The following is a 21889-nucleotide window of genomic DNA, read 5'->3' on the forward strand; positions in this document are numbered from 1 at the left end:
TCCAGGCTGTTGCACGCTATTGTAGCCACTGATGAAATGCAGGCGTTCTCCTCTATGGTCCACCTGGCACGGGAAAGACACTGCTCGCCAAAGCGGTTGCCACGGAGTGTGCCCTCAGCTTCCTCAGGCAAGCCACCCCTTGCACCGTCACTTCGATGCACTGCTTATTCAGATGACGGGGGAGGTGGGTGGCTTTCATAGGAGGCAAGGCCTGAGTAATGAAGAGACCGTTGCTGTGGATTCGCTCAACTTGGTGATTCAGGTGGTGCTGCCACCATTTGCAATTCATTCACACCAGGGATGCGGATATGTGCACGGAGATGCTATACAATGCAGCACGCTACACACTTACCCGAAGCGTTTCACTGGTGCACGGTGCAACCATACTTCGATTTTTTCCTGGATGATGGCGATAACCATCAACTGCCAGTTGTGACTCGACTCCATCCGTATGAAATATTACAAAGTACAAGCAAATATGCATAGTCTATTGCCCGAGAAATCGAGGTGCACGTGTGGCGCCGAATCTCGGAGGCTGTGTACAGCTAGTATATCCTCTCTTGTTAAGCCTGCAGTGCCAAAAAATCGACTACAGATCTCAGAAGCAATGCCCATTTGTCACTAATACTCTGCTGTTGGAGCATTGTGCCATAAATCTAAAGCAAGTAAAAGGATTCGTTGTGAACAAATGGGCCAAGCAGCGGCAGCGCAATGACTTGGTGGATCAAAATGGGTGACGCTTTATTTAATGGGCATTGCCATTTTTTCCCTGCACAAAGCTCCTGTTGTGTGTGTCAGCATTCAACACTAAATCTTTAAGATTACTTACGTGCGCAACAATCCTAACATGAGTTTTGTACTGGACATGCACGGTTTGGATCACGCGGTGCTGATGCTAATGCTAAAATTCCAAGTCCTTGCACTTGCTGTTTTGCGCTGTACTAAAGCTCTCTGTTTACAAACTTGTTGGTGACCAGACATATTGCAAAAGTCTTTTTATGGCCTGCCACAATGCCAAGAAGTTGAGCCTTGATGCAATCCACTTATGCTAAGCTTAGTTTTTTCGAAGTGTCTAAAGCTACATTGGATGTATGCACAAGCAATACTGTTTGTCGCCTTAAATATATGGCGTATCCATATGAAGAATGGTCTTCTGCAACCGCATTCCGCGAAGCTTTACTTTACCTTCAGAATACAGTGGCTAAAATTCGTACATAGCTGCTTGTCATATACGCATACCTTACCGTGATCACATGTGTGAGCTAGAAACCTGCACGAACAAGAGGGAGGAGTAAGTGCCATAGTGGACTTCAATGGTAGTCAATGCTGGTGTGGTGAAGGGCTCGCTATTCTAACGAAAGAGGCATTCAAAAACAGCTCTAGATGTCAAGTACGTTATAAAGCAAGAGGTTAGAGCAGAATGCACATAAAGTGCACAAGAATTGGCCTCCGAAATATCGAAATCAATAAAGAATAACGGGGCAAAAGGTCTGGACAGTTCTGAGGCAGTGTTTAATTTGACAACTGGAAAAACAAGTTGGAAAGCATCAGTGCAGGCATTGAGAAAAACTTTCCGCCTGCTACGCTGAGGTCCAAAGTTCAATTCCTAGTCGGAAGAAACTTATTTCTTTGGTCGTTTTTAGTTTTTTGTTCTCTCTCTCTCTCTCTCGGCTGGTCGACAGCCAGATTTAATGCACCATCGAATGATATGTATAAGTACGTTATGCCACTGTTTATTATATCTGCTATGTAGCACATGTAAGAACAGTGCAGGAAAATTATTGAACACGTGACCCAGTGGTCCGATGCATGTGGCAGTCCGGCAACAGTGATGACGTACTGCTTCCTGTCGTCTCGCCTTATCAGATGTGAACGGTGAAAAGATTTTCGCCTTGTCAGGCAAACCAAGACGAACAAATAAAAGAAACAAAACAACAAACAATTCAGTGGATTAATATCCAGCCCTGATACCCGGTGTAGCAATCAGAGATATTACTGCAGTGCTAACGGAAAGGCCAATTTGCGGCAGTTTCTGTGCTCGTAATATTAACCACTGGCTGCGAACCGTCCAGCTTTCTGCCGCATGTTCTTTATTCACTTCAGCGTGTCTAGAGACCAATTCCTGTACGCTTTAGGTTTGTTCTACTGTAACCTTTTATGTGCAGTGAAATCCCAATAATTCAAAATCTCTTAATACGAAATGACGGATAATTCGAACTGCTCTGTTGGTCCCGGGAAGGTCCTATGTATTTGAATAGAAAAAAACTCCCCCAAATTTTGACTCCAAAAACACCTCAATGGTTATTTTGAACATTATTTCTTGCTCGCATGGGCTGCCTTTCGGACAAAGCCAAGCCAAAGGCAAAGGTCCGATGCGTCGCTACTACTGTAATGTTGGGTGCCATAAAGACGATGAAGAAAGGCGCGCAGTGAGCCAAGACCGATATGAAGCAAGCAGAGCGGTGTTCGCCCTCCTTTCCCATCCGACATAAAAGAAGCGGGAAGGAGCCCCCTAGCGCATGCTTGCTCACGATAATGCGCACTCACCACGTGCTCACTTGTCCAGGGACTCCTTTTCACGTACTGAGTGCCATGGAGGAGTGGCACTCATTTGGTCACTTTTCTTTTAATGCTGCACTATTAAGTGGTGCCAGCTTCTCAGAAAAGTAATTTTTTGAGGGCACAGTTGACAGAGATGAAGCAGAAATCTAGCTGTCCGGGTTTTTAAATATGGCAGCACGGATCGAGATGGCTGCAGTGACGACAACTGCCTTTTCAGTGCCAGACTCGTCCTGCTTTTGGACGTTTCTTCACCTCAAGTAAATAGACCTGGAAAGGTTTAGCGAGTCCTCTTCGGAGCTTCAACTTAGTATTAATAAAGATATAATGACCTTTCTCATAGGGACACAGCTTGACAAAATTGTTTGCTGCTGGCACCTCCAGGATTTTTTTTCCATGTTGTGCTAGTAAGAATGCATCACACCGAGGTTTACAAAAGAATGCTTGACTTCTGTTTCAAGAAATATTGCACTTCATAATGACTGTTTCTGTGGATCTGTGATCTGGAATTTGGGAATGTGCAAATATAATTCGCGTTCAATACAACAAAAAATAAAAAGTGAGCTGCTGATATTGCAATAATGAAAGCTGTTCACAATGAACCAATCAAAAAGATTCTGGAAATTCTGGCAGTATATTCCGGAATTAAAAAAAATTTGCCACGGAAAGGATTAATGGTACTTCAGTGTGGTTTCTGTAAAGCCTCTTGCAATGTTTTTGTGCTTCAGTTGAACGTGTCATGGCTCCATCAAGACTTTCTCCCCACTTTTGTGCATGTGCTTGCTGTAGGATAATACTAAGCAATATTGCACGAGAAGTGCAGTCATGATCAAGATGACATTTGTTACATTGCTGGGCAGCAGCTTTCACATTGGCTCTCCTCTGGCTGCCCATCTACCTCTTTTGTTCATGCTTCTGGTTTGCTAATTTACATTGGACTTAGGGGAAAGGGAACATAGAAAGGAGGAAGAACAAAAATCTAAGTGATGCGCATGCTCATATGCGGTGCATTAATCGTCTTTATGAAGTGCAGCAGTGTTCTAGCAGCTTTCTGCGAGCCTGACCCTCAAGGCTGGTGTCTCAACATCTCTAATGGTAGCAGCCTCTTGCCCAGTCGGCTTAGTTGTAGCATGTAGGAAGTGTATGTCCGTGGTCTTCGTAAAGAGGTCAGGGGTTGAGGACATAACGCATAGTCCTGTCGTATCTGCAAACAATTGCACGATTAACTGCACGGTGCATCCTTCTAATAACTAAACAGAATGCACTCGTTGTAAAAACGATGCCCACTTACAAGCAGTTTTTTTTTTATTTATTTAGTCATACTGTTGGCCCGGAGGCCGTTACAGGGGTGGGGTACAGCACAGAAAATGAAAAACATAATGTACATTATACACAATGCACGCAAATTATAAATAAAACACTGCTTTTGAGCATACATTCATAAAAAGAACCAGGAAACTAGTAAGAGCACAAATACAAAAGCAATATGCAGGGACAATAAACACAATCTGTGTTAATGTAACATAATGTACATAATTTTGTTTAGGGCATGATTTGCCTCAGATTGTTTTGAAATTGTGTAACGGTATCACATTGAATAATGGCTTTTGGTAGTCTGTTCCATTCATTTATTGTTCTGGGGAAGAAAGAATTGGCGTATGCATTAATGTGCAGTTGAGATATCCGGAAATTATGTTCATGTGTACCTCTTGAGGTTCTGCCTTGTTTTGGTGCTAAATAGGGAGTAGTATTTATGTTGAAATGCCCTTTCCAAAGCAAAAGGAAACTTAAGTCTGGCTACATGGCGTCGTTCTGCTAGGGAGGGTAAGTTAAGTAATTGCAGCATTTCTGTAACAGAATCAGTTTGCGAGTAACGAGTTTGCGAGACGAGTTTACCTAGCAGTAAGATAGACCAGGGGCCGTGTTCTCGATAGATCACTTGCAGGGTTTATCACTTTTCCCAGGTTTCACACGACTCGTCACTGTATGCGTCAACGTCTGTGGACAACAGTATTTATCACACAGTGCCGTGCATGCTGTTTTGGCCCAGTGCCAGGAATGCTGTTTCCTCTAGACACCAATCTGTCTTGTGCCAAATCACACAAAATCTTGCAAAAGCGATTGCATGACTGTGAGTGACCTGCCAACAATAATATCACGCCAGGCAGCATCTGAAGTTACAACAAAATATTGAGGGAGTCGAGACAAGAGTTGGCAGATTCCTCTGAATTCAATCATTTATGTGACGTGATGAGCAGGTGGCTGAAGTTGCTGTGCCGCGTCAGTTCTTTACCTCCCTGCCTTTCCTCTTCCTTTTCTCTCTTCTGTTTTGTTTATTTGACCAGCTCAAGACTATTGTACGCAGTTAGTGGATAGTTCAGCATACGATGCATTATTTGATGTCAGAGCTAGCCTGGAGGAATGCAGCGGTGACTTTCTTTTTTTTCTTCTTGTCTACCTTTGTGCAGTGTCAAAGGGCCGGAGTTAATCAACATGTACGTCGGGCAGAGTGAAGAGAACGTCCGAGCTGGTAGGTGGGTTTAGCTCATAAAACTGAAAAGACAACATAGTACGCCTTGTCAGTTTCTCATGGCCTCATATTTTCATACAGGTTGGAGACGTAAGAGTATACTTTCAGTTACAAGAGGCCTAATTTCTTTTTGGGATTTAGGAAAGTGCTTACTGACTTCGCTGACTGTTCGGAAATTGCATGCTAATACTTGGATGACACACTACATATGCTTATTGATAGTGCAGGTCCAGACGCAACAGGTTTATCATGTTGTTTTTCTCACTACAGTGCAGACATTGCTAGGTCAATGTGGGCTCACGATTTTGCTTTAGCAGTGGGATTCTTCCTTCCAAGCTTGTTGTCACACTCGTCTCGACAAAATTTTGTGCCAAGCACATTGGAAGATATGTATTTTCAAATCATATACCAAGGCACCATTTTCAATGTTACCTGTACTGCTATGGTACCTGCTGCCTCACCTGTGGCTACATTTACAAATGGCTGCCTGCTTCCTGGCTTTGCCTCGTCACGAGAAATGCATGTTGACTCAATGTCAGCATGAAAAGATTGTTTCTTCTGACCTGTAGTTCTTGAGGACATGTGTCTGTATTTTGTAATGGTTGTTTTGTTTAATTTTGATTGTGCCCATCTGCCTTTCATTCATCACTTTGAGTTAGTGGTCCTGGCAGAAGCAACGCGTGACAGTGTGCGCTAGATGGTGGTAAAAAGAAAGCGTGAATCTGCAAATGGATCATTGCAAAATCTGTTTCCTGGATTCTCTTTCTGCCTGCCTTTAAACGCGGCTGGCTCAACTGTGTGTTTTGACTACAGTGTTCGCTCGTGCCCGAAGTGCGGCACCCTGCGTCATCTTCTTCGATGAGCTGGACTCCCTAGCCCCGAACCGTGGACGCAGCGGAGATTCTGGAGGTGTCATGGACAGGCAAGTCCCCACGGTTGCTCGCATTTGCCGACATAGGATATCGTGGGATGACGCAGAAGATGGAAAACTGGAGATCGCTTGGAGAGATCTTTGTCCTGCTCTGGGCATCAGTGGGATGCTGAAGAGAAAAAGGATTTGGTCTGCATCAGTTAATTACCCTTCTGCAATACCAAAGCAAGCCACTCTTGCCATGAAAGGAGGCTTTGTAAGGCAGAAAAAAAACTAAAGAACAAAAAATGTGTGGCACTGCCACCTTAATGTTCTTGTACCAATTTGGTGTGATAACTGTTTTTTTTAATGTGCCTGCTCGGCCCTAGTTAGTTTGTTATTGGCAAAGACGAACTATATTGTGCTCTAGAGAAGCCAAAGACTGAACTCAGCCAGCTTCAAGAACTCTTACCGAGGCACAATGGCCCAAATACTGGAGGAGAGAGGGAGAGCTGTGATCAAAATTTTCATTCGACATCACACTGACGCACCAGGGGTGGAGTTTTGGCATTTAATTAAAGTCAATTTTAAAGCGTGGCCTTCATGTTTTTCATCTATTAATCAACCTCTTCGCATGAAACGAGTGAAAATGTAGCTTTAAAAGTACTTTGTCAGTCTAAACTGATTTTTCGGCTGTGTTCCAATACCCACTTTAGACGGCTAAATAGACAGCTAACCGAACAGTGGCTATCTTATGTCTCATTCTAGTTCTGACAAAGCTCGTGAAAGAGACAGCTTCTCAAAGACAGCATCGGGAAGACAAGAGGTGAAAAGCAATGCAAGCTACTTTGCTATCCAGACAAAATGGTATCAGAGCAGAAGGCTCGGAAACCTAATGGAATATCATCTGCTGAAAGGAAAACATAGTCATGCTGTTAGTGTAAGCTACATTGTATTTTTCACAGGGTTGCGCACTGCGTGTGCAAACCTAAAATATAGCCATGATATGTGCTTTTCTGAGCGTTTTCTTGTCTGCGCGAGGTGTTGCAATGCAGAGACGTCTTCTAGACATGCACTTCGTCATTTGGGCTTGAAGCTGTCTTCTTAGCTGTCAACACAGACTCTCTCTTATGCTGGCCAGAATGGGAGCACGCCCAGTATTTCTATTTAGTGCTTCACACTGATGGTGGTGGGGTTGACGATTTAATCGGGTCCTCCCCCTTTTTGTTTTTCCCGCAGAGTGGTGTCCCAGCTGCTGGCTGAAATGGATGGGCTCAACAAGTCAGCGGACTTGTTTGTCATCGGTGCCACCAACCGGCCCGACCTGCTGGACCCAGCCATTCTGCGGCCTGGAAGGTGTGCCCACTGCTGGTTCCGCTTTTCATCGCTCTGCTTCACAACATTGTCGATGTTGTTGTTGCAGCCTAAACAGTCCTTCGCATCTTTTTCCCTTTAATCCTTTGTGCTAAATCTCTTGAGATATATAGTCAGAGGTTGTCGTAATGAAGCCTTGTTGAACTTGATTATATCCGATATTCAATGCAAGCATACACACTGATAATGGCAGGAATAAAAGGTTTCAGATTTTTTATTTACCTTGTGATATCCATTAATTCGTTAATATCATGTTCAGTATATTGAGGTTTGAAAGTACATGAAAGTGAAAGTTGGCACCCGCCTGAATGATGCAGAACGCCGCAAAAGTAATCTGTACGCTTTCCTCAGAAAGAAAACTTTGCAGATAGTTTCGCTAGTTTGTGACCAGACTAGCCCAGAAATGATCCTGGTATGAGTCATGTTACCAGTCTGGAACAAACTTAGGCTCAGTTGGGTACATACTGAATTAATCTGGATCGAGATAAATTTGACTAATTTAATTATTAACTAAATTAAACAGGCCAGGATGAATTTTGGTTAGTTTAGTTACATTGTAGCTCACGGGTGAAGCTTTGATTCTGAGGAGCCTGTGTGAGTCTCATTCCAACCTCATGCAACATTCAGCCTATTCCAATCTTGCAATTGTCCACTGGACTCTGTCATTACTCAATCAGTCATATGATTTTGCGTGGCATTGTGTAAAGTCTGGGACAGAAATTGCTGGGACATTGGATCCATAACGAATGTAAATTTCTGCTCTGTTATGGCATGGCACTTCTAATTTAATGGATCACTATGTAAGTTGCAAATGCTGCAACATGCTGAAAGTTGAATTTGATACTTTGTGCATTTGCTTTGCTGGAATTATTATTATTAGTTCTTTTTTTTTGCAAATGCTGTTTCCCATAAGCTTTTGTGGCCAACTGTACAGGTTCAGTTGTATAACTTTATTTTAATGGTTAGTGTTACGTCTTCGAGGTATAAGGGTGCACTGTACTTGTACTATTGTTTTTTTATGTTGTTCATTCTTCCTTGTGATGTGCCCGACATACTGTCTGACTTGTTGTGGTGTAGTGTAGGCCACTGTTTTGTTGGCAGCCACTGAAAAAAGAAAATTTCATGCTATTAGATAAATTAATTTTTCGAGATATACAGTCGAAACCACTTATAACGATGCCGGTTTTAACAATATATTGGTGATAACAATGAGAAGATGCTGCACTGTCGACTTATGTATGTTTTCCATGGTGAAGTAACCCGCTTACTGCAATGCCCCGATGCTGCATTATCGGTTATAACGATGAAGCCTGGCTGCTGGATGTCCAAGCTGAAAGGTAGTGAAAGGTGAAATCCTCAAAAAGCAAAGAAAGAAAACGAGAAATTCAAGCCGCTGCACAATGGGCCTCTGCTCCAACAGCCGCCGCGCGCTCATTTTCCAGTCATCCCCGCACAGCTTTCTCCCGTCGCGCTTCCACCCGTACTAACACGAATGGGCTGCGCCCATAGCTCTATGCTGTCCCCCCCTTGGAAACATGAATGGACCGCGCCAACTGCGCAGCTCGCAGATTGCTCGCATGTTGCTCGTTGGCTCCTCATTCCGCGCAGTTCTGCGAACAGCTTAATCGCTCGCGTTCATCTTTGTTGGTTGCGTCGAAGGCGTTAATGGCCACGTGGTTTCTCAGATTCGCTTGACCCACCGCCTAAACGGAAGATGGCTGATTCGCTAGCTGATCATTGGCAATGCATACGTTGCCGGTGAAGATCAGTCGCATGGCTATAGATTTGGAAATAAGTGCTTCGAACTGATAAGATGATTGTCACGAACGTGCTCGCATCAGATAGCGACAGCAACGACGGCAGCGATGATGCGGTAGTGCAGGCTGCCTGAACGTCGTCCTCACAGGAGGCCCTGCATGTGATTCAATCCCTCCTGGGCTTCGTTTTTGCAAGTAACCTTCCGCTGCACAACATGGAACACTTAGATGCCTTGGAGAAAGATGCCGGCAAGCTTCGCGTAAAGCATGCATGGCTGACGGACATAGGCTTTTCTCATGCAAGCCAGTGAGAAATACGTGGCGAGATGCGTGTGGCGATCTCTCCTCAGCGTTTCTTCTGGATTTCTCAAGCTGACAGGCTGCCACGGCAGCCTTCTCGCAGTCTTTAAAAGGCCCCTTTTGGGGCCACCAAGGAGATGCCTCGGCGGTGCTCGCATATCGCTTGCCACCCGTGACACTTCTTTGCAGTTGTTATACCAGTGCTGTTCTTTAACGCCAACAGCCGTGGCTGGTTACATGCGATCAGAGTGCCCAGGAAGCAGTTCAAACGATTGAACACAATCAGCAGCTGGGCGGAGGAAGGTGGTAGGGAGGGGCACTGGCCTCCCCACCTAAATAGTTTTCTCACATCAGTTCTGCCATCCCCCTATTTTGATTTTTTCATGCAACCCAGTTATAACAATTATCGGTTATAACAATGGAATTTTCGTGTGCACTTGAATATTGTTATAAGTGGGTTCGACTGTAGTTATCACTATAGGAGAATGCTGGAACATGATGCCTCTTGTGTCGCATGATGCTATAAATTAAAATGTCTGTTCATAATGCGCAGCAAATGCCTGAAACTGGTCTGCAAGAAAACGGCAGTGTGAAGAAGCCTTTAACTAAATGGGAGTGATTACCAAGGTGCTATTGTTCAGGGGAGGGGGGTACGTTGCTTTCTTTTTGCTACTACCCGCCGTGGTTGCTCAGTGGCTATGGTGTTGGGCTGCTGAGCACGAGGTCGCGGCATCGAATCCCGGCCACGGCGGCCGCATTTCGATGGGGGCGAAATGCGAAAACACCCGTGTGCTTAGATTTAGGTGCACGTTAAAGAACCCCAGGTGGTCAAAATTTCCGGAGTCCTCCACTACGGCGTGCCTCATAATCAGAAAGTGGTTTTGGCACGTAAAACCCCAAATATTATTATTATTCTTTTTGCTACTTTGCAAGGAGCAATACATATTCAATCTTGTGTTGTGACCAGGTCACTATGTTTTAGAAAGAGAAACTATAAAGTCAGTACACATACACGGAGACATTTTTTGGCATATTCCTGCTAAAACTTTGAGCAAATGCTCACTGGTGTGTACATTGTACTTATTTTATTTCACTTTGCTACCAGCAGTGCATTAATGCAAGAAATGCTCATGTAGTTTGTTTCTTCTTTCAATGTTTTTGAAAGCGAACAATTAATAAGAAAGGCCGTAAAAATATGCATATTCAGTTCTGTACGTGGCATGCTCCTTGAGCAGCTTTTATGTCGGAACTAAGTTCAACCCAATTCCTGGTCGATTGCAGTTGTGAACTGGAAATGACCAATGGATATGCCTATTCCCACGGCAAGCAGGCTTGAATAATCCAGCTACACTGCATACCTAGGCGTAATTAATAAAATAAAAATAAGATTATAATTTTGCTGAGCATCAAATGGATGTCTAGGCCCACAGACAAAAAAAGCCCATGATGAGGACTTGACTAATGGCCTGTGACCCTGCAGAAGACTTGGACTTTGTGGAAAGCACTTTTGAAAGTAAAAAGTAACAACAGTTCATACACTCGGCCTCATAATGCAAGGATTATGGAATATATCACGGTGATGGAAATGCAGGAAAAAATTATGCGCTTAATGTATGCCTCAGTGAAAAGTGTGCAGTAGGCCGATGGAATCATGTGAAAAAATTGAATGTGCAGCTCTTGAATCAAATACATCGGCTTCAAACAAAGCTATGTGCTCTGTATTCAAAGTTTAAGATATTTGCATGCCCCGAGTCTCTGTTGATGTTCTGATTTTCATTGTCCCAAATGTTGTTGCAAGTCCACCGTTTTGAATGTATATACAACCACGCATTTGCAGGTTTGATCAGCTTCTGTACGTGGGTATCCCATCAGACAAAAAGTCACAGCTCAAGATCCTCAAGGCCTTAACCAGAAAGCAAGTTGCCTCTTTTTGTCTCATATGCTTTCTCTCTCTCTCTCTCTCCAGAAACATAGAAAACTGGTGCGGTGACTCCCTTCTGCACTGGCCTCATTTGGATGGCGGTGGAAGACAAAAGGCTTGTGTACTAGATTTAGGTGTGCTAGGTGGTCGAAAATAATCTGGAGGACCCCCACTACTACATCTCTCATTGCCTCTCCATTGCTCTGGGTTGTTAAGCACCATAATCTGATTTGATTTCGAAACACATCATTGCAGATTATTCGCTGAGTGCCGAGCACCAGCAGGTATTGGGTGAAGTGAGGGACCGTGAGTTCACTTAAGTAGGTGCCATGCATAGTAGCTGACAGGCCGATCTTATGGACTGCTGTGTCAGTTTCTTAAATGCACCGCACATTCAGGACCCCTTTTCATTGCCCATAAATTTGACATTTTAAGCAAGTGCAAGCACCACACACGCACGTATGCACGCATGCACACGCACTCGGCTAGGTCTTTTATGCCCACACATTGTTTACTTTGTGTGATTGTATGCTTTAACATATTTCTTTCTCCAAACACTACCCTTGTATTTGTTTTTTGTAGCTGGCAACCCTATTGCGATAAGCACTTTCACCTATCTGTTTCACAGTGCATGGGGCATAGTGCTGTTGGAAGTGTAATTCATGCTTTTTAGTAGGCGATAACCCAGACGCGCCGCCGATCCCTGCTGCAAGTACCACATTGAGAAGGCCACGTGCCGCTCCAGTGGCATACAGCGTCACCTGCCAGCTCGATTTCGTTGCGGTTTCCCGTGGCCATTTTAAAATATTACACAATAGGAAAACAAGAAAATGTGTTTTGGGCTGCCCGGGCACCACACATTTGCGTCTGCGTTTCCAACGCTTGTCTGCGTTTCCAACGCTTGACATCATGTAGATGCCAACTACAGTTGAGCCTTTCAAGTTTCTAGGTAATTCGGATCGTACGTTCTCTCGGTCATTGCTTTTTCCAGCGTTTTTTTTTTCCAAGGCATATGAATGAGGTCCTCTGTATTCAGTATCTTGACATATCACAGTAACTTAACGAGGGAATATAATTTATTTCTGATAAGCAAGCAGAATCAAACACAGGTGACAATAAATGCAAGAAAAAGGTGTATTGTAACAGTACAATAAGTAGGATCGTAAAAATATTCTTATGATTACTTATATATAAGCAAGAACAAATGCAAGTGACAAGCAGTAAGACAACAAATTGGGAAGTATTACCTTAGTATTTAAGGTGTTTCAATAAACAACATCAATTATGATAAGGAGATTTCTTCTATCAGGTCATGGTTAACATGCTTCTAAGTGAATTATGCTTTCTGACGATATTGGAAAAGTCAATTGTAGAATGGTGCTTCAAAGCAACTGGTTTTCCGTTGACCTGTAGAACCCTACTGCTTGTGAACAATTAAAGTTGATGACAGTAAGAGATATTGGGCAATATATTTAGTATTGCTTGAAAATAAAATAGTCGTCACTTTACTGGGTCTGTCATAGTTTGCAATAATGGCACATGCTATGTTATTGCAGCATTACACCACAAACTTGCAGCACACTCCTCAGTGGCTATGGAAAAGGGGCATAAAGACCCTGTAGCCATTAAAATTTGTGTTGTATGCTAACAAATACAGTCGACTTCTGTTAATTCTTTCTCGACAGGACCGACTGTATTGATCTACTGTAGTTATCTGTCAGGCCGAACCACACCGCTGTCTTATTTGCCAGTACCATTGTTTACAACGTTCTCCCATATGTAATGCACCCAGTTTTTGTGGATTCATAGCAGAAAACAATGCACACCCAAACTTAACACCCACCTTATTGTATAGAAGCATAAAAAATTTAATTAGTGCACCTCCAATTCTGGCAACTATAAGTAATACAAAACCTGCAGAATTCACCTTCACAGACGGGACATTAATAAGCTTGTGCAAATATTCAATGTTCTTGAATGTTTGATCAAATATTAATGATGCTATTCTATAATCATTCTGGCTCGAATTTCAATATTTTAAGTAAACAAAACAAACGAATATATGTATTTTGATGCGTACGACTAGCACCCCCAATCAAAACAACCCACACAGAAGAAAAAAATATTTCAGTAGCGATTTAGCAGTAAGTGCCAGAGAAATGCGTTAGCATTACGTCGCACTTTTTTGAAGTCCCGTATTCGTGATTTCAACCACATTCAGCGTTTTGCAAGGTGTCGTTCAGGAGCTCACTCAACACATGGCCTGCCTCTTTGAGGAGTGAAGTGCAACTCGCGGTGATCTGGAGTCACTTGCGCTATAGTATATGCACACGCACACTCTTCCAAGCTCTCACGTCCCCTCTCCACCTCTACCACCTGACCGGCTTCCTACGCTTCCCACACCTGCACTTTTTCCCACTTTGGCACTCCTAATGCTAAAGCATAAAAAAAGAAATCCATGTGCATAGCCCGCAGAAATTACAGACAACAGCGCCGACACCTTTGAGCTTTCGTAAATGAAGCCTGAAAGCAATGATGGAGGCAAAAGGCATAGCACATCAGAAACAGGACAAAAGAAGAACATAGACGACACACACATTTGGTGCTAACTTTCAACGAGTATTTATTGTGGATCACAGCATACATATATACCTATATACCTTTCTATATACCTTTCTTTTAGAGCATTGATTAAGCACACTTTTACAATGCCTCTCTTGACAAGTTTAGAGTGCAAAGAACGAAATGAGAGCAATGGTTTGTTAGCACGCAGATGATAACAGCAGCATGTTTGATGGTCATTTACTACAATCTGTAGGTCTAAAAACCCTCACTACATCCGTCACTACATAACTACATAACTACAACTACTAAACTACAAAACCGTCACTACATAACTCAGAGGTAATCGTGAGCAGCCTAAGACACTCTCGTACAATGCACAGTTCACTGTCACATTCCTGCTTAAGATATTGGTACTACTTAGATATTGGTAACCAAGGACGAGCACAAAATCGTCAACATATCAAAATACCTTAAGAACATTTGAATCTTTTAACCTTTCATCTAGGCATCTGTCCAGCATGCCTAGATATAGATTACGTAAGACCGGGGCAAGGCAGGAATCGATGCACACTCCGTTTTTCTGCCGGTGCGGTACACCATTCCAAGTAACAAAGGTAGATGACAAATAAAAGCCTAAAAGTTCTAAAAAATTAGCCACAGAAGTTCCTGCTTTGTTTTGAACCCTAACAACGCCAAAGTCGTCAATCTCATGTTCAACGCAAATCATGAGTCCACTCTGCGGTAACGAGTAGTATAGGTCTTTGATGTTGATGGGAAAAAAACTTGTAGTCCTTTCTTAGCATGCAAGTTAACACAATGTAAAACCTGCTCAGAGTTTTTAACAAGGATTAGATCCTTAATGTCCTTAACGTAAATGCGCTACGCCTTTTGCCTCCATCATGATATACTGTTGCGACCGAAGATGTGGAATATACTTTGATCGTGGAGGAGTAAGGGAATGTGGGGTTGGGCCCAATATCCAAGACATCTTATAATCAAGTTTATAGTACATATTCACAAGAAAGTTCAAAGTAGTACAGAAAGAGTTCATGAAGAAGTTGTAGCAGCCAATCTCCCTAGCCATCCGTCGCTCTTTTATGCGAAGCATATTAACGTAGGTTTCGGGCCTTCGCCCGACGCCCGGTGGTGGCCACCATTGACCCTGAAGTGGGGTCACGTGACATGACGTCACGTGATGACGTCTCACAGGCTGCAGATGGGGCCTCATATCGCGCCGTCGGTCGCCTCCCGGCGGTGGCCACCATTGACCTTCAAGTGACCTTCAAGTAGGTCACGTGACATGACGTCACATGATGACGTCTCACCAGCTGCAGATGGGGCCTCATATCGCGCCGTCGGTCGCCTCCCGGCGGTGGCCACCATTGACCCTGAAGTGAGATCACATGATGTGACGTCATGTGATGACGTCACACCGGCTGCAGATGGGGCCTCATATCGCGCCGTTGGACGTCGCCCGGCGGAGGCCTCCACACTTCGGTTCACGCCGTCGCGCGCGACGCGGCGGCGGCGCCACCATCGCTGCATCACGTGATATGTGACGTCACGCCAGGGATGAAGCGGCGCGCGCCCGCCATCGCGTCAGTCTCTGTGCCCGCAACCGCGCCAGCGTCTTTGTGCCGGGCGTGTATGCGGTCAAGATGCCTCCAAACGCTAAGGATACGCTAAGGTTAAGCCCAGCAGATGCGAAGCATCCGCTGGGCTTAACTTTGATAAGCCTCCAATTTTTATCCCCTGCGTGGCCATTGTTCAGTCGCCTGCCCCAATCTTGCAACAGGAGACCGATGACCTCAGGTCCCACCAATCCAGAGGTTTGTTGCCCTTTCCCTTCAAAGGGAGTTTTGTCGGAAACACACGCACGTCACTGGGCACAAACAGGGGATGGGGCATAGCATGCTGACCCCGTCTGCGGCATGGACGTGCCAATTTGGGTGGCTGACAGGTAAAGGACCGTTGCCTTGATAATTGCCCAAACGTCTCCTGACAGAGGTACACCATTGGTGGCCATAAATCATCCCATTTGAGAACAACCTTGATGAGGCTGTCAGCCCGTTTCCCATAACACTATCCGTGACTGGAGGTTGTCACGGGGTGAACAACCGATCGCAACAATACCAACAAGCCCAACATGCAACTTTAGTCAACTGAAAGCAACGTGTCATTGTCACCCTAGGCTAAAATCTATTTTGCCGCCATGTTGAATGACAATGGCAATGATGGTAGGCTGCTCCTAGTGCCGTGAACACGGCTTCAGATCTGATTGTAACGTGCGGGTGATTTCCGTACCAATTTTCTTGGATGAAAATGCACGCATTAGAATCAGGTAAATAACTCATCATCCGTTTTTTTCTTGCTTAGAAATCTGCCAAAGGAGGGCCAAAACGTTTTTGGCAAAAGCTAACACATCGTTTATGCATTCACTGTCCCCCCGTGCCGCCAAGGCACATGTTGTAGCCATTGAGATTACAGCTGGAACCACAACTGTGGTGACCATTGGGGCCAGGTGCACGCATGCTGACCAGCCTAGTTTAAATTATCTAAATGATCTGAAACCCAAAGTTCAGGTCCATGGAAATATACAGGCACCAGCTGGAAACTTCTGTTGGGGTCAGACTACTAAAAAAATTTCGTTAATTGTAGTCGAATTAATAAAAGACTATTGTAGTAGTACAACGGGCAAAAAGAAAAAAAGAGTGCTTAGGCATAAATCAAATACAGTGAAACCTCGTTAAACCGTAGTTGTCCGGAGCTCTGAAAAAGTATATACTAAACGGTAGTACTCTTTAACCGAATAGCATGAGATCACCCACTTACCTGTCGAAAACGAAACTCAGAGAGAGTGCGATGAAAGGGGAAAAAAACATGCAGTATTTAGTCACTTCGCGTGACAAAAGGGTTATTTTCGTTTGATGCCGCAGCGGCCTAGCACGACGACGACAGCGGCCTCAAACTTACTGAAGCTGCGTGCCAGGTTTTCAGCCAGCCCCCTCTTCTCGGCAAACACTCACATGGCAGATTCCTCGTTGGCGTTACACATTCTCCGTGCACGTGCGCAGTAGTGCTGCAGAAGTCTCGGGGGCGCCTTTTTCATTGCCGGATGCCGGAGTTTAGAATACTTTTCATTTGGAATAGAATTACGTTATCGCGCCCCTGTTCTCGTTGCAACAATTGCATTCATGAGGCTGACGTAACATGCAGCTTGTGCCACTGTTGGGTTTGAATCGCCCATGCTGTCGCTTTCCGTGTCGTCCTCATCACTGTCGCTAGTCGACACTTCGGCAACAACACAGGCAACGATGCCGAAAAGTCGAACCTCGTAGTCGACATGTCTTCGCATTCGCAGCAGCGCTGCCGAGCAACTTCTTAGCATTCCAAATGCCACACATTGTAGCCAGCAGCAGATCCCTGTTGCGTGCCAGCACCGACTTCTTCGTGTCATGTTCGAAAGCACGGACGATGTCTAGTTTTTCTTTTATTCTGAGCACTCGGCGTCTTTTTTATCCGAGCTTCGGAACGACACGAGTCCTCGCTTGCACGACACCATAACGCTCTCTGGCACAGCCATAGAGAAAGCACGGCATCAAAATGATGTTGATGTTGATGTGGCTTCGTGCAAACGCACAGGGCGCTTGGAGGCTGTTGTTCTGATCTCTGAGGCTTGTTCTGCCGGGCCGCCCGATAGAGACGGCTCACCGCCGTGTTTGCGCGACGAAAAGTTTAAACACTACGTTTTAACCGATGCGTATGCAATAAGCTGGTACGGTTTATGCGGATACAAAACACATTATGTTCAATGGCCGCTGAGTCGGGGATTTGACTTTACTTCTTTTAAAACGAAGCTACTGTTTAAGTGGGTACGGTTTAACGAGGTTTTACTGTAGTGATGAACAACTAAGTGTGCCAGATAAAAATGAAGCGCCATGTCGAGTGACTTGCGGTTCGCCTGCTACCTGTCAAACTGAACACCGCTTGTCCTCAGGTTCCGGTTTGCCAAGGACCTGGATCTGGCTTCTGTTGTCGACGAGTGCCCACCGGGTCTGACCGGGGCTGACTTCTACTCGCTCTCATCGTCTGCAATGGTGCGTGCCATGAAGCGCCACATCGACCAGCTGGAAAGAGGTGAGAGTCATGGTGCGAAAGACATGCTTGAGCACATTCTGAAAGATTCCGAGCACACAAATGAAGTCCTCGTGCCTTACTGTGAAGTTATGTCATCGGAGCTTGGCAAGACTTGTCAAGAACCAACACTCCCTTATGAAAAAGAATATGCAGGGTGTGCCAGCTATCATGCATAAGGCCTCAAAAAGGACATCGTTTTATATGACTAAAACATCCACGTGTTTAATAAAAAGCAATTCACTAAAATTTTCATTGTTCTACTTGTGAAGATGTCAATTTGTCAATTAGCGAGTTGTAGAGGATGGAAAGGGACATCAAAGTAAGATGTTTCCATCAAGGCACACATAATGTGTTTATATTTTCAGGCGACGAGAGAAAGCCCCTCAAAAATTAAAGATACCATGTGACTATGCACTTGCACGCACAAGGTAGCAACACCATTAAATAGTCTAAAGAGGAAAGCAAGCTGGGCCGCGCGTCCGCAATAATGGGACAAGTGTTCTTTCCGTGAGGCACCATCAGCTCCTGGCGATTATTTCGCACCAACAAGGAAATGTGCTACCCTGAACGCCGAGCCTCAAATGAACCGTATGCTTTTAAACTGAGAATGTTTGATGGCGCTGCAACTCTGTGTGGGCAGCTGCGTAGCCACACAATATTTTCGTATTTCACAGGCGTTCTTCAGCAGAAAATTTACGCACACAATTTGCACCTGGCTGAAAACATATTATTTTGATGTCTTACGATTCTCTACTGCTCCCTAATTGACAGGTCATCAGTTACGGTAACAATTAAAAGAGTGAGCTAGTTCATGCTCCACCACTGTTGCACCAATGTTCTACCAAGTGCTCCTTGAACAGGAGTGCCGGTTCTGCATAATTGTTACAGCTAAAATGCTGCCTTTGTGCTGTTTGTGCTGAAATTTCTCATCAAGGTAACATCTTGCGGTGCATTCAGCTTAATGGGGTCCTTGGTAAAAAAATAGTCTGCGGCTAGCATATGCTGCTGTTTATATCTCAACTAAATTTTGCTGTCATGTGCAGTCCATGAAGGTCGGAAGTAGAGCACAAAGTCACCTTTTTCTCGAACACTCTCTTTTCAACAGAAGGCTTCTATTCGCTTTTCTCGGGTGCTATATTTTGTCATATAGCGTATTCCCATACTTGGCTGCCATTGGCCAATAGCTGACATCAATCAAGAAGGCTGCTTGGATCAGTATGCTTCTTCCTGCTGTTACTATATATATTTATTGACGCATTTTAATGAACAGGCTGAAGTAAGTGAAAATCTGCTTTCAAATTTCAAAAAGAATTGCCTACATCCAGAAGAATCCGACTATCGTCTGCTCACGCTTGGTCGCTCGTGTGAGAACTAAAAAAGAAGTTTCTACGGCATCCACAAGCTTATGTTTGTGCTCCTTGAATTTGGCCAGGGGCAGCAGCTTCTCCGAGCGAGACATTTTGGCAGGAAGTTTTAATGTGCCCACTCAGTGCTAATCATTGCAGCACGAGATGTAGACGCGCCTCAAACGGGTACGGCCTGTGCGACCAGAAGCGCACATTGTCATTTTCTTATTGCGTAGTGTTTTGAGACTGCGACTGGGAATACAAACGAAATTGAGCTGGTGGGCAACACCGGGATACGATGCCTATGGTGTCGCCAGAGTGATACATGACACTCCTTCTTCGCCACATGCACCAGGGAACGTTGGGTTTGTCGCCCGTTAAAAGTGTACAGTACACTTCCAACGGCACTGTGGCCCACGCGCTGTGAAACAGAGAAGTAAAAATTCTTATCACAGTAGGGTTTCTGGCAATCGCTGTGGATACGGCGTGCAACGACCCTGGAGGAGATTTGCTGGTACCAGAATAAGAAACTCGAGCAGGCAAGTATTGCGGAGAAGTTGCCGTGGTGGGCGGCTACTGTTCTCAGTCATGCGCACCTCACACCTTTTCTTGCTTACATGGGATGTAGTGGCTGGAAAACGTATTATACGATGGCAGTTCAGGAATGTACTAAACATTGATGCTGAAAGATCGTGTTTTTGGGAACGTATGGACCGGTAAAAGAAAGGGTAACTGTATTGGGTCACTTTTTTGTGTTGTTGATCGCGCATGTTGGCGCTGGGAAATCATACATACCGAGATCGTATCGACGAGGTTCCACTGTACTAGTGAAGCAATCTTGGCTAAGCTGCAGAGCTGGTAATTGTCTTATTTTCTTTTAAATAGCACCATTTCGATGGGGCTGAAATGCAAGAACACCCACATGCTATGTACTTATTGTACATTAAGAACCCCAGGTGGTCAAAATTCATCTGGAGACCCTTACTACGGCACGCCGCATAATCATATGAAGGTTTTGGCATGTAACAGCCCCAAGAGTTTTAACTTTAGCAGACGGCACATGCACCTGGTGGTTAACAGATACGATGCGAATTCCAATGTGCCACCTCCAGGAGTTTTCAGCGCACTACAGAAAACCATGAGCACCACCAGTTTAGAGGGCACGCCAAAAAGCCATGCTGGTTCTCGGCATTCTGAGTTATGCGTTACTTCTAGTGAGGGGTAAAGGTGATGTTTTATGCAGTCTTGGTAAAAAAATTATCTATTTTTTTTCTAGCTTTCCATCAAGCATACATCGACTTGTACTTCAAACGTGAAATTTTCCACAGAATCTGCTCTCTCTGTGTACTTTCAAAAATAGTCTGTGCAATTTCAAAGTTTTGTTGCAACTGGCCTTTAACAACCCACTCAGGCCTGTGCTGTATAATTTAACTGTGACTGGTCATAGGTGGCTTGTCATTCAGTTCACCGTAGATACTTTCAAGTACTTCTTTTGTCTATCTTGTATTTATTTTCTCTTAACTGCTACTCATTTGTGTTTTTGTTTAATGGCTTTGTGCACCATGTCAAAGGTGGTGATCTATTAGCAGTCACTTATAACTAGTAAAGAATGAAGAAAATGCTTATTTATTTGCATGCAGGCCTTGTAGCAGCAGATGACCACCACGTTCTGGTTACCCTGGAAGACTTTCAGGCAGCCCTCAAGCATCTCGTACCTTCCGTCTCGCCAGCCGAGCTGGAGCGCTACAAAGACATACAGCAGAAGCTGGCTATGCCCAAGGCTGTCACTGTGATAACATGAATTTAGTGTCGAGTGAGGTGCTCTCACAGTTCTGCTGAATAAATCTGTGATAGTTTTTTTACCAAGGCCATGTATCAGTTTTTAAATACAAATAAAAAAACTGACAAGGAAGAAAATTATTTTCAGAGATATGTGCCAGTTCTTCAACGACTGACATACGAAACAAAAAGGAGTCATCTCGGTCTTCTTGCTAATGATGATAATGAGAGTAAGAGAGAGACATCTTTATTTTTTATTTTATTGTACCCTCAAGACCGAAGTATTACAGAGGGGCGTGGGTAAAAAACGTACACAAGCAAATAACAAAGCGGCAAGAAATGCTTAGTTATTACAGCAAAATTGATTAGTTAATTGCATCCGGGAGCAATGATGTCTGATAAGGCCAAACGAAACTTTGAGTTGTCCTTGATTGCGACAAGTGTGCCGGGAAGGTGGTTCCATTCCTGAGAGGTCCTAGGAATAATTGTTTCGTTACAGGTTTTGGTGCGGCATTGAATGATTCCAACCTTACGGCTATGATCAATGCGAGAGGAAATGTAGGTAGGAGATGATATAAGATCATCGCGCATTTATTGTGATAGAGAAGCTGAGAGGTCAGCCTGTATCAAAGTTTTGACCTGCTGCTCACCAATGGGGAAGGGAGACGGGAGTAAAAAATGCAGAGAGAAGGGTTGATTACGAAGATGAAGACGTGACGAGTCAACTTGAAGAGCAAAGGCTCTTCAAAGTCTCAAATCCAGACCACTCTC

General features: G+C 44.3%; 1 protein-coding gene across 2 annotated transcripts in view; it reads left to right on the forward strand.

Annotated features, from left to right (window-relative positions):
• The window catches only part of LOC139048041 (peroxisomal ATPase PEX6-like), an 83234-nt gene extending 62033 nt beyond the window's left edge, over positions 1-21201 (forward strand). For both annotated transcript variants that reach the window (XM_070522424.1, XM_070522425.1), the window contains exons 17-23: positions 43-127; positions 5028-5089; positions 5903-6011; positions 7179-7295; positions 11208-11285; positions 17854-17993; positions 20980-21201. In XM_070522424.1, the coding sequence (XP_070378525.1) occupies positions 43-127; positions 5028-5089; positions 5903-6011; positions 7179-7295; positions 11208-11285; positions 17854-17993; positions 20980-21140 (752 nt within the window). In that variant the 3' untranslated portion in view covers positions 21141-21201. The remainder of the gene's footprint in view (positions 1-42; positions 128-5027; positions 5090-5902; positions 6012-7178; positions 7296-11207; positions 11286-17853; positions 17994-20979) is intronic.
• The last annotated feature ends 688 nt before the right edge of the window (positions 21202-21889 follow it).

This window comes from Dermacentor albipictus, chromosome 7, assembly GCF_038994185.2.
Source record: "Dermacentor albipictus isolate Rhodes 1998 colony chromosome 7, USDA_Dalb.pri_finalv2, whole genome shotgun sequence".
Taxonomy (NCBI): domain Eukaryota; kingdom Metazoa; phylum Arthropoda; class Arachnida; order Ixodida; family Ixodidae; genus Dermacentor; species Dermacentor albipictus.